General features: G+C 48.6%; 2 protein-coding genes across 3 annotated transcripts in view; both read right to left on the bottom strand.

Moving 5' to 3' along the window:
• LOC134076328 (disintegrin and metalloproteinase domain-containing protein 11-like) overlaps positions 1 to 1,281 on the bottom strand; it is a 45,691-nt gene extending 44,410 nt beyond the window's left edge. For both annotated transcript variants that reach the window (XM_062531320.1, XM_062531318.1), the window contains exons 1-2: positions 949 to 1,281; positions 585 to 742 (exon numbers count right to left, since the gene is read on the bottom strand). In XM_062531320.1, the coding sequence (XP_062387304.1) occupies positions 585 to 742; positions 949 to 1,006 (216 nt within the window). In that variant the 5' untranslated portion in view covers positions 1,007 to 1,281. The remainder of the gene's footprint in view (positions 1 to 584; positions 743 to 948) is intronic.
• An 8,608-nt stretch (positions 1,282 to 9,889) lies between these two features.
• LOC134077617 (mucin-3B-like) overlaps positions 9,890 to 12,500 on the bottom strand; it is a 20,253-nt gene continuing 17,642 nt past the window's right edge. Inside the window, exons 11-12 of the mRNA XM_062533319.1 lie at positions 10,178 to 12,442; positions 9,890 to 9,971 (exon numbers count right to left, since the gene is read on the bottom strand). Coding sequence (XP_062389303.1) covers positions 9,890 to 9,971; positions 10,178 to 12,442 — 2,347 coding nt within the window. The remainder of the gene's footprint in view (positions 9,972 to 10,177; positions 12,443 to 12,500) is intronic.

Raw genomic sequence — 12,500 nt, 5'->3', positions numbered from 1 at the left:
TTGCATCTCTTGTTCCGTCTTCCGTAGGCTTGCTGTTAGTGTTGCTTTAAACGGTCTTGACGCTCGAGCACTTCTGCAAAGCTGTAACTGCATAAACTATATTGCTAGGATAATAAGAGTACAGTAGGCTACCTACGCAAAGTCTCCATAGTAGCCTATTTACGTGGGCCAACTTTGACTTTAGCTTCATATTCTTCACCCCGCCTACACGTTTACCAGCCAATGGTTGAACGACCTTAGCACATGTGTTTTTGTTTATAAATTCTGGTCCGGTTCCAATTAATCACAGTGTGAAAGCGAACCGCACAAAACAAATAAAATAAAAAATTGGTCCGGACCAAGCAAGTGAACTAACGGACCTTCTTGGTGTTAATACGCCCTAAGGCGCTCTATGGCAACCCTTCACTTACAGTAAACCAGCTGATTCTAATTAGCACAGCTCTTCAGCCAGGGAAAGCAGCTAATTGATGAGATCAGCTGTTCAAAGTGCAGAGATAGAACCAATACATGATTGGACTTTTCATTTCTGAAGCTTCTGAGTTTTCCACCTCTGCTGTCTGCACGCGCGCCACCCCAGAACTTACCTGTGGTGCCACGCGCTCATTCACACGCGTGTCTAATCGCTCGTGCGCCAACTCCTCATCTGAATCGATTTGGTGTAGGAGCCGTTTGGGCACCGTTATCTCCACATCCTGATCCGCCAAATGCCCCCAATCAGAAATGTCCTTCCATGTCACGTTATCTTGAGGAGAAGTAGAGGCAACGTTGTGTTCCAAAGACAACATTTTATAAATTAAAATGATCTTAGCCAACTACATAGGCCGTATAATGTCCAACTTGGGTGTTCCATAACTGTAAGCGCAACACGTGACGTTACTAACTGGCCTACCGAGAGAAATATTTCCCGCGCGTCGGTCTGCCTCTGACTCGTGCCGGGCTCGTGCTTACCTGTGCAGGTGACTGAAGCAGACAGCGCCGCGAGGAGCAGACAGCACGAGGAGAGCATCTTCAGAAAGCTCACGGGCCAGTGGAGAGCGCGTGGGGGCAAACGAACACAAGATGGGGTAGCAGAAGACTAACAGAAATGTATCCGGTCCAGCCTCCCGAACGCTGGCTTTGTACCAGAAAATAAACAACACAACAGAAAATAAAAAACAACACTGCTGAAGACTAATCTAAGCAGTGCACGCGCCTGATGTGAAACTGCCGTTTATCTCGCTATTAAGACCAAAACGTAAAACAAATATGAGCTTGCACAGACACGCTAAGGTGGACATTGCTCTGTTTGGCATGCCAGGGAGTGTGTGTGTGAGCGTGCGTGCGTGTGTGTGCATGAAGGTGAACGCCTTTGGTTTGCCATTGATCGCTGGCCGGGGAGAGAGGCACTGAGAGAAATTTGAGCACGAGAGTAGTTGAGTATCTCTCCTGAACGAGTAGAGCACGTGAGACAGAGCCCCTTAGAGTCTGCTGCACACACACTCACACACACACACACACACACACACACACACACACACACACACACACACACACACACACACGCCTGTTCGGAGTGCATTCCGCAGAACAGGGAGACTGGACACTGCCACACACACACACACACACACACACACACACACACACACACACACACACACACACACACACACACACACAGACAGACACAGTCAGTAGTCTGAGAGGCCAGTTCACTAAACAAACCCTTTTCCTATTTAGAAAATGTCCTAAGACACACACACACACACACACACACACACACACACGGAGAGGTGACTGTTGTCCTCGGCAGCGGAGGGAATGGAGGAATCCAGGAATAGTTGGAGCAGGAAGGGATCGGATGCAGATGCTGACATCAGCGGCCTGGGAGAGATCGATCTGAGACGGAGACCAGCAAAGGAGGACAAGAGGACGTCCTTCAACACACACACACACACACACACACACACACCCTTCAGCCTAGAGATCAACCCCCCCCCCCCCCCCCCTCCCCCACACACACCTGTAGAGACGAACTGTGTGGAGTTTGACTGTATGGAGGTGAAGTCTATGGTGGTTTACTGTCCCGATTAATTCTATGGAGGAAACTGACTGAATGGTGGTGACCTCTACAGTTAACCTTGTGTTGTTACCCGTCATCTATACAATATTATAGAGACTATATGGGCGCCCATTCATATACATTAGAGACTATATAGGCGCTCATTCATCTATACATTATAGACTATGTACTGTAGGTGCCCATTCTCTACAGTTAACCTTGTGTTGTTACCCGTCATCTATACAATATTATAGAGACTATATAGGCGCCCATTCATCTATACATTATAGACTATGTACTGTAGGTGCCCATTCTCTAGTTAACCTTGTGTTGTTACCCGTCATCTATACAATATTATAGAGACTATATAGGCGCCCATTCATCTACAGTATACATTATAGACTATGTAGGTGCCCATTCTCTACAGTTAACCTTGTGTTGTTACCCGTCATCTATACAATATTATAGAGACTATATAGGCGCCCATTCATCTACAGTATACATTATAGACTATGTACTGTAGGTGCCCATTCTCTAGTTAACCTTGTGTTGTTACCCGTCATCTATACAATATTATAGAGACTATATAGGCGCTCATTCATCTATACATTATAGACTATGTACTGTAGGTGCCCATTCTCTACAGTTAACCTTGTGTTGTTACCCGTCATCTATACAATATTATAGAGACTATATAGGCGCCCATTCATCTACAGTATACATTATAGACTATGTAGGTGCCCATTCTCTACAGTTAACCTTGTGTTGTTACCCGTCATCTATACAATATTAGATTATATAGGCGACCATTCATATACAGTATAGACTATATAGGTGCCCATTCTCTACAGTTAACCTTGTGTTGTTACCCGTCATCTATACAATATTATAGAGACTATATAGGCGACCATTCATCTATACATTATAGACTATGTACTGTAGGTGCCCATTCTCTACAGTTAACCTTGTGTTGTTACCCGTCATCTATACAATATTATAGAGACTATATAGGCGACCATTCATCTATACATTATAGACTATGTACTGTAGGTGCCCATTCTCTACAGTTAACCTTGTGTTGTTACCCGTCATCTATACAATATTATAGAGACTATATAGGCGACCATTCATCTATACATTATAGACTATGTACTGTAGGTGCCCATTCTCTACAGTTAACCTTGTGTTGTTACCCGTCATCTATACAATATTATAGAGACTATATAGGCGCCCATTCATATACATTTTAGAGACTATGTAGGTGCCCATTCTCTACAGTTAACCTTGTGTCGTTACCCGTCATCTATACAATATTATAGAGACTATATAGGCGACCATTCATATACATTAGATACTATATAGGTGCCCATTCATCTATACATTATAGACTATGTAGGTGCCCATTCTCTACAGTTAACCTTGTGTCGTTACCCGTCATCTATACAATATTATAGAGACTATATAGGTGCCCATTCATCTATACATTATAGACTATGTAGGTGCCCATTCTCTACAGTTAACCTTGCGTTGTTACCCGTCATCTATACATTATAGACTATATAGGTGCCCATTCATCTATACATTATAGAATATATAGGCGCCCATTTGCCACATGGTGACATGTGATTGACTTGATGGGCAAATGAGATACAAAACTGAAGTGAGAGCTAAAAAATAGTCCGATTTCTTCTTTTTTTTTTTTTTAACGAACGCTCGTTCCTCCCTGGGCAACTACCCGAATGAGACGAATGAGAAATGTATGGTTAGTTGGTGGTGGTGAACTGTGTGGTGGTTAGTTGGTGGTGGTGGTGAACTCCCTGGGCAACAACCCACACGAATGAGAAATGTATGAGAAATGGCCCTGATGAGCTGTGTGGACACTAACTCTATGGTGGTTAACATGAACAGTGTGGTGGTTAATTGAGGAGATGAGCTGTATGGTGGTTAGTTGTGGAGATGAGCTGTATGGTGGTTAGTTGGTGGTGGTGAACTGTATGGTGGTTAACTGTAGATTAACTGTATGGACACTAACTCTATGGTGGTTAACTGTACAGAGCCAGGGCAACTGTGGTGGTGAACTGTGTGGTGGTTAGTTGGTGGTGGTGGTGAACTGTATGGTGGTTAGTTGTTGGTGGTGAACTGTGTGGTGGTTAGTTGGTGGTGAACTGTGTGGTGGTTAGTTGGTGGTGGTGAACTGTATGGTGGTTAGTTGGTGGTGGTGAACTGTGTGGTGGTTAGTTGGTGGTGGTGAACTGTGTGGTGGTTAGTTGGTGGTGGTGAACTGTGTGGTGGTTAGTTGTGGTGGTTAACATGAACAGTGCGGTGGTTAGTTGTGGAGATGAGCTGTATGGTGGTTAGTTGTGGAGATGAGCTGTATGGTGGTTAGTTGTGGAGATGAGCTGTATGGTGGTTAGTTGGTGGTGGTGAACTGTATGGTGGTTAACTGTATGGACACTAACTCTACGGTGGTTAACTGTACAGAGCCAGGGCAACTGTGGAGGTGAACTGTGTGGTGGTTAGTTGGTGGTGAACTGTAAGGTGGTTAGTTGGTGGTGGCGGTGAACTGTGTGGTGGTTAGTTGGTGGTGAACTGTGTGGTGGTTAGTTGGTGGTGATGAACTGTGTGGTGGTTAGTTGGTGGTGATGAACTGTATGGTGGTTAGTTGGTGGTGGTGATGATTAACTGTATGGTGGTTAGTTGGTGGTGGTGGTGTATTGTAACTGTGTGGTGGTTAGTTGTGGAGGTGAACTGTGTGGTGGTTAGTTGGTGGTGATGATTAACTGTATGGTGGTTAGTTGGTGGTGGAGGTGTATTGTAACTGTGTGGTGGTTAGTTGTGGAGGTGAACTGTGTGGTGGTTAGTTGGTGGTGACTAACTGTATGGTGGTTAGTTGGTGGTTAGTTGGTGGTGGTGGTGTATAGTATGGTGCTGTATGGTGGTTAGTTGGTGGTGATGAACTGTATGGTGGTTAGTTGGTGGTGGTGGTGTATAGTATGGTGCTGTATGGTGGTTAGTTGGTGGTGGTGGTGTATAGTATGGTGCTGTATGGTGGTTAGTTGGTGGTGATGAACTGTATGGTGGTTAGTTGGTGGTGGTGGTGTATAGTATGGTGCTGTATGGTGGTTAGTTGGTGGTTAGTTGGTGGTGGTGGTGTATAGTATGGTGCTGTATGGTGGTTAGTTGGTGGTAAGTTGGTGGTGATGAACTGTATGGTGGTTAGTTGGTGGTGGTGGTGTATAGTAACTGTGTGGTGGTTAGTTGGTGGTGGTGGTGTATAGTATGGTGCTGTATGGTGGTTAGTTGGTGGTGGTGGTGTATAGTATGGTGCTGTATGGTGGTTCGTTGGTGGTGGTGGTGTATAGTATGGTGCTGTATGGTGGTTAGTTGGTGGTAAGTTGGTGGTGATGAACTGTATGGTGGTTAGTTGGTGGTGGTGGTGTATAGCAACTGTGTGGTGGTTAGTTGGTGGTGGTGGTGTATAGTAACTGTATGGTGGTTAGTTGGTGGTTAGGTGGTGGTGGTGGTGTATAGTAACTGTATGGTGGTTAGTTGGTGGTGGTGGTGTATAGTAACTGTGTGGTGGTTAGTTGGTGGTTAGGTGGTGGTGGTGGTGTATAGTAACTGTATGGTGGTTAGTTGGTGGTGGTGGTGTAAATTAACTGTGTGGTGGTTAGTTGGTGGTTAGTTGGTGGTGGTGGTGTATAGTAACTGTATGGTGGTTAGTTGGTGGTGGTGGTGTAAATTAACTGTGTGGTGGTTAGTTGGTGGTTAGTTGGTGGTGGTGGTGTATAGTAACTGTATGGTGGTTAGTTGGTGGTGGTGGTGTATAGTAACTGTATGGTGGTTAGTTGGTGGTGGTGGTGTATAGTAACTGTATGGTGGTTAGTTAGTGGTTAGGTGGTGGTGGTGATGAACTGTGTGGTGGTTAGTTGGTGGTGGTGGTGATGTATGGTGGTTAGTTGGTAGTGGTGGTGTATGGTGTATGGTGGTTAGTTGGTGGTGGTGATGAACTGTATGGTGGTTAGTTGGTGGTGGTGATGTATGGTGTATGTATGATGTATGGTGGTGATGTATGGTGTATGTATGATGTATGGTGGTGGTGTATAGTAACTGTATGGTGGTTAGTTGGTGGTGGTGGTGTATAGTAACTGTGTGGTGGTTAGCTGGTGGTGTATGGTGCTGTATGGTGGTTAGTTGGTGGTGGTGGTGTATAGTAACTGTATGGTGGTTAGTTGGTGGCGGTGGTGTATAGTAACTGTATGGTGGTTAGTTGGTGGTGGTGGTGTATAGTAACTGTATGGTGGTTAGTTGGTGGTGGTGGTGTATAGTAACTGTGTGGTGGTTAGTTGGTGGTGGTGGTGTATAGTAACTGTATGGTGGTTAGTTGGTGGTTAGGTGGTGGTGGTGGTGTATAGTAACTGTGTGGTGGTTAGTTGGTGGTGGTGGTGTATGGTAACTGTATGGTGGTTAGTTGGTGGTGGTGGTGTATAGTAACTGTATGGTGGTTAGTTGGTGGTGGTGGTGTATAGTAACTGTGTGGTGGTTAGTTGGTGGTTAGCTGGTGGTGGTGGTGTATGGTGCTGTATGGTGGTTAGTTGGTGGTTAGTTGATGGTGGTGGTGTATGGTAACTGTATGGTGGTTAGTTGGTGGTTAGTTGGTGGTGGTGTATAGTAACTGTATGGTGGTTAGTTGGTGGTGGTGGTGGTGTTGTATGGTAACTGTATGGTGGTTAGTTGGTGGTGGTGATGAACTGTGTGGTGGTTAGTTCGTGGTGGTGGTGTATAGTAACTGTGTGGTAGTTAGTTGGTGGTGATGAACTGTATGGTGGTTAGTTGGTGGTTAGTTGGTGGTGGTGGTGGTGTATAGTAACTGTATGGTGGTTAGTTGGTGGTGGTGGTGGTGTATGGTAACTGTATGGTGGTTAGTTGGTGGTGATCAACTGTATGGTGGTTAGTTGGTGGTGGTGGTGGTGTATGGTGCTGTATGGTGGTTAGTTGGTGGTGGTGGTGGTGGTGTAAGGTAACTGTATGGTGGTTAGTTGGTGGTGGTGTATAGTAACTGTATGGTGGTTAGTTGGTGGTGGTGTATGGTGCTGTATGGTGGTTAGTTGGTGGTTAGTTGGTGCTGGTGGTGTATGGTAACTGTATGGTGGTTAGTTGGTGGTGGTGGTGTATGGTAACTGTGTGGTGGTTAGCTGGTGGTGTATGGTAACTGTATGGTGGTTAGTTGGTGGTGGTGGTGTATAGTAACTGTATGGTGGTTAGGTGGTGGTGTATAGTAACTGTATGGTGGTTAGTTGGTGTTTAGTTGGTGGTGGTGGTGTATGGTAACTGTATGGTGGTTAGTTGGTGGTGGTGGTGTATGGTAACTGTGTGGTGGTTAGTTGGTGGTGGTGGTGTATAGTAACTGTATGGTGGTTAGGTGGTGGTGGTGGTGTATAGTAACTGTGTGGTGGTTAGCTGGTGGTGTATGGTGCTGTATGGTGGTTAGTTGATGGTGGTGGTGTATGGTAACTGTATGGTGGTTAGTTGGTGGTGGTGTATAGTAACTGTATGGTGGTGATGTATGGTGGTGATGTATGGTGTATGTATGATGTATGGTGGTGATGTATGGTGGTGGTGTATGGTGCTGTATGGTGGTTAACTTTACGGACAATATGCTCAGAAGAGCATCAGAAATTGGGGCCAGTCAGCATCATAGTTTTAAATGTTCCTTTATTGTTCCAGTCAGAAGAGAACACTGGGGAACACACACACACACACACACACACACACACAATAAAAAAAATAAAAAAATAAAACCGACAGTGTGATCAGAACACACCAGCAGCATGGACAACAGAAAAGACTGCATAAAATAAAAACAAATCATAACCATAACACTGCATAAAACATCTTAAAATCAAATCATCATCATAAAACAGTGAAGGACACGGCCAACGCATGATCCAGTCACCATGAGACTGCTGTGACCACACACACACACACACACACACATTAATTCACCATTACACACACATTCATTCACCATTACACACACACATTCATTCACCATTACACACACACACACATTCATTCATCATCACACACACACACAATTACCCTCCCACACACACACACACACCATTATACACATACACACACACACCATTTAAACATTTCACTGACACATACACACACACACACCATTTAAACATTTCACTCACAAACACACAATTAAACTTTTCACTGACACACACACACACACCATTACCCTCCCACACACCATTATACACATAGACACACACACACACACCATTTAAACATGTCACTCACAAACACACAATTCAACTTTTCACAGACACACACACACACACACACACCATTACCCTCCCACACACCATTATACACATACACACACACACACAAACACACCAATTAAACTTTTCACTGACACACAGACACACACCATTATGCACACACACACCATTACCCTCTCACACACACACACACACACACACACACCATTACCCTCCCACACACAATTTACACTTTTCACTGACACTCACACCATTTAAACTGTTCACCCAGTCTCACACACAGAGACAGTTCCACTCACTGAGCCAAGTCAGTCAATCATCTCCAAAACACACACACACACACACACTTTAGCAGAGATGAAGCACTTAAGATAATTGTGTGTGTGTGTGTGTGTGTGTGTGTGTGTGTGTGTGTGAGAGAGAGATTCACCCAGCTCATTAAATACTCAGGACTTTTCCAGAGCACAGAGGAACACACAGTCACACACAGACACACACACGGGAGGATTGGACAGATGGAGTGTGGAGGGATATCAAAAGATCCCTGTGCCCACACACACTCCGATAATATTTCACTTAACTGCTGTGTACGTACGTACACACACACACACACACACACACGCACACACACGCACACACACGCACACACACACAGAGACTATATCACACACAGCTGGGCTGGTAACACACGGCATACAGATCTGGTACTGAGGGAGGGGCCAGTCGGGAGGGGAGGCTAGTGTGTGTGTGTGTGGTCAGCGCGTGGTGAGTGTGTGTAAGGTCTGTGTGTAAGCGGTGTGTGTGTGTGTGTGGTCAGCGCGTGGTCAGCGCGTGGTGAGTGTGTGTGTGTGTGTGAGGTGTGTGTGAGGTGAGTGTGTGTGTGCTGAGTGTGTGTGTGTAAGGTCTGTGTGTAAGCGGGGTGTGTGTGTGTGTGTGTGCTGAATGTGTGTGTGAGGTGTGTGTGGTTGCTGCTGTCCTCAGGTCCAGTGCAGTGTGTGCTGAGTGTGTGTGTGTGTGTGTGTGTAAGGTCAGCGAGTGGTGAGTGTGTGTGTGCTGAGTGTGTGTGTGAGGTGTGTGTGTGAGGTGTGTGTGTAAGGTCAGCGCGTGGTGAGTGTGTGTGCTGAGTGTGTGTGTGAGGTGTGTGTGTGAGGTGTGTGTGTGTGGTCAGCGCGTGGTGAGTGTGTGTGTGCTGAGTGTGTGTGTAAGGTCAGCGCGTGGTGAGTGTGTGTGTGTGCCGAGTGTGTGTGTGAGGTGTGTGTGTGTGTGGTCAGCGCGTGGTGAGTGTGTGTGTGTGCTGAATGTGTGTGTGATCAGCGCGTGGTGAGTGTGTGTGTGCTGAGTGTGTGTGTGTGTGTGTGTGATCAGCGCGTGGTGAGTGTGTGTGTGCTGAGTGTGTGTGTGAGGTGTGTGTGGTAGCTGCCGTCCTCAGGTCAGCGCGTGGTGAGTGTGTGTGTGCTGAGTGTGTGTGTGCTGAGTGTGTGTGTAAGGTCAGCGCGTGGTGAGTGTGTGTGTGCTGAGTGTGTGTGTGAGGTGTGTGTGGTAGCTGCCGTCCTCAGGTCCAGTGCAGCCCTGCAGCAGCAGCAGCTCCAGCTGTGCTCGGTAGCGCCCCCCCGGGCCCGTGGCCGCCGCCGGTACTGCGGGAGCCAGACGAAGCAGCAGCCCGTGGTCCCAGTCCGAGTCCGACGACTCCGAGCCGCTCCAGCACTCGCGTGTGTGTGTGTGTGTGTTCGTGTGTGTGAGTGCGAGTGTGTGTGTGTGTGTGTGTGGCGAGAGTGTGGGGGGGCTCCTGGGCTGCTGCTGGTGATGATGATCTTTGGTGGGCGTGTCGAACTGAAAGTACGGATAGAGCAGCGGAGGCCCCGGCTCAGACAGACAGGAAGTGGTCATGGGCTCTTCCTGTAGATCAGGGGGCGGAGTCGGGGGGGGCGTGTGATCCCCGGAGGCGGTCCTGCATCGCTTGGGGGCGGGGTTATCGCATTGCGATTGGCCGCGTTTCCGCAGGTTGAAGTCACACTCTGGTTGGTACGGCAACAGCACTGGTGGCGAGAGACCGCTCCCACCGCTCTTCACGACCCAATCACAGCTCAGGATCTCTACGGACACGCCCACCTCCGCCGTCACAGCCTCGTCCGCACTCGGCTGCTCCACCAATGGGAGCGCTGCACTCGACTGCTCCACCAATGGGAGCGCTGCGCTCGACTGCTCCACCAATGGGAGCGCGGCACTCGGCTGCTCCACCAATGGGAGCGCAGCACTCGGACTCGACTGCTCCACCAATGGGAGCGCTGCATTCGACTGCTCCACCAATGGGAGCGCTGCACTCGACTGCTCCACCAATGGGAGCGCTGCACTCGGCAGCTCCACCAATGGGAGCGCTGCACTCGGCAGCTCCACCAATGGGAGCGCTGCACTCGGCAGCTCCACCAATGGGAGCGCTGCACTCGGACTCGGCTGCTCCACCAATGGGAGCGCTGCACTCGACTGCTCCACCAATGGGAGCGCTGCACTCGACTGCTCCACCAATGGGAGCGCTGCACTCGACTGCTCCACCAATGGGAGCGCTGCACTCGGACTCGGCTGCTCCACCAATGGGAGCGCTGCACTCGGCAGCTCCACCAATGGGAGCACTGCACTCGACTGCTCCACCAATGAGAGCGCAGCTAGACTGAGGGGGTCAGTTAAAGTGGGGGCGTCTGGTGTATGAGTGGGGGGGTTGTTTAGAGTGGGGGGGTTGTTTAGAGTGGGGGGGTCGGGTAGGTTAGTCCTCTGGTCTTCTGGTCTGTGGGTGTGTGTGTGTGTCGTGTCAGACTTGGGGGAGTCTGTCACTGCCAGCATCTCTATGCAGTGTGTGTGGTGAGGTGTGTGGTGAGGTGTGTGTGTGAGTGTGTGTGTCACCATCTCAGGGCTATGGTGATGCTGAGGTGTGTGTGTGAGTGTGTGTGTCACCATCTCAGGGCTATGGTGATGCTGAGGTGTGTGTGAGAGTGTGAGTGTGTGTGTCACCATCTCAGGGCTATGGTGATGTTGAGGTGTGTGTGTGAGTGTGTGTGTAACCATCTCAGGGCTATGGTGATGTTGAGGTGTGTGTGTGAGTGTGTGTGTAACCATCTCAGGGCTATGGTGATGTTGAGGTGTGTGTGAGAGTGTGTGTGTGTCTGCCTCTATCACAATCTCTGGGATGTGTGTGAGTGTGTGTGTCACCATCTCTGAGCTGTGTGTGTGCTCAAGCATGTGTGAGGGTGTGTGTGCGGGTGCCTGCACCTCAGGGCTGTGTGTGTGTGAGAGGGTTTCTGGGCATGCCAGATTCTCCAAGTTGTGTGTGTGATGGGGTGTGTGTGTGACTGTCTGCACCCCAAGACTGTGTGTGTCTGTCACTGCCTCCAGGTCGGTTTGGCTGTGTGTGTGTTGGTGTGTGTGTGTGCGGGTGTGTGTGTGTGTCACTGCCTCCTGATTGCTTTGGTTGTGTGTGTGTTGGGGGGCATGTGTGTCGGTCACTGCCTCCTCATTGGTTTGGCTGTGTGGGTGTTGGGGGGTGTGTAAGGGTGTGTGTTGGGGGGAGTGTGTGTGTGTCACTGCCTCCTCATTGGCTTGGCTGTGTGGGTGTTGGGGGGTGTGTAAGGGTGTGTGTTGGGGGGAGTGTGTGTGTGTCACTGCCTCCTCATTGGCTTGGCTGTGTGGGTGTTGGGGGGTGTGTAAGGGTGTGTGTTGGGGGGAGTGTGTGTGTGTCACTGCCTCCTCATTGGCTTGGCTGTGTGGGTGTTGGGGGGTGTGTAAGGGTGTGTGTTGGGGGGAGTGTGTGTGTGTCACTGCCTCCTTGTTGGTTTGACCGTGTGGGTGTTGGGGTGTGTGTACGGGTGTGTGTTGGGGGGAGTGTGTGTGTGTCACTGCCTCCTGATTGCTTTGGTTGTGTGGGTGTTGGGGTGTGTGTAAGAGTGTGTGTTGGGGGGAGTGTGTGTGTGTCACTGCCTCCTGATTGCTTTGGTTGTGTGGGTGTTGGGGTATGTGTATGGGTGTGTGTTGGGGGGAGTGTGTGTGTGTCCGTGCATCCATGTTGGTGTGGCTGTGTGTGTTGAGGTCAGAGGTCAAGGGAAACTCGGGTGAAGACCTGTAGTTGAAACGGAAACACACACATACACACACATTATAATATGCAAATTATCACA

Source organism: Sardina pilchardus, chromosome 3, assembly GCF_963854185.1.
Source record: "Sardina pilchardus chromosome 3, fSarPil1.1, whole genome shotgun sequence".
Taxonomy (NCBI): domain Eukaryota; kingdom Metazoa; phylum Chordata; class Actinopteri; order Clupeiformes; family Clupeidae; genus Sardina; species Sardina pilchardus.
The sequence above is the reverse complement of the archived record's forward strand: the minus strand, read 5'-3'. Positions and strand labels throughout refer to the sequence as shown.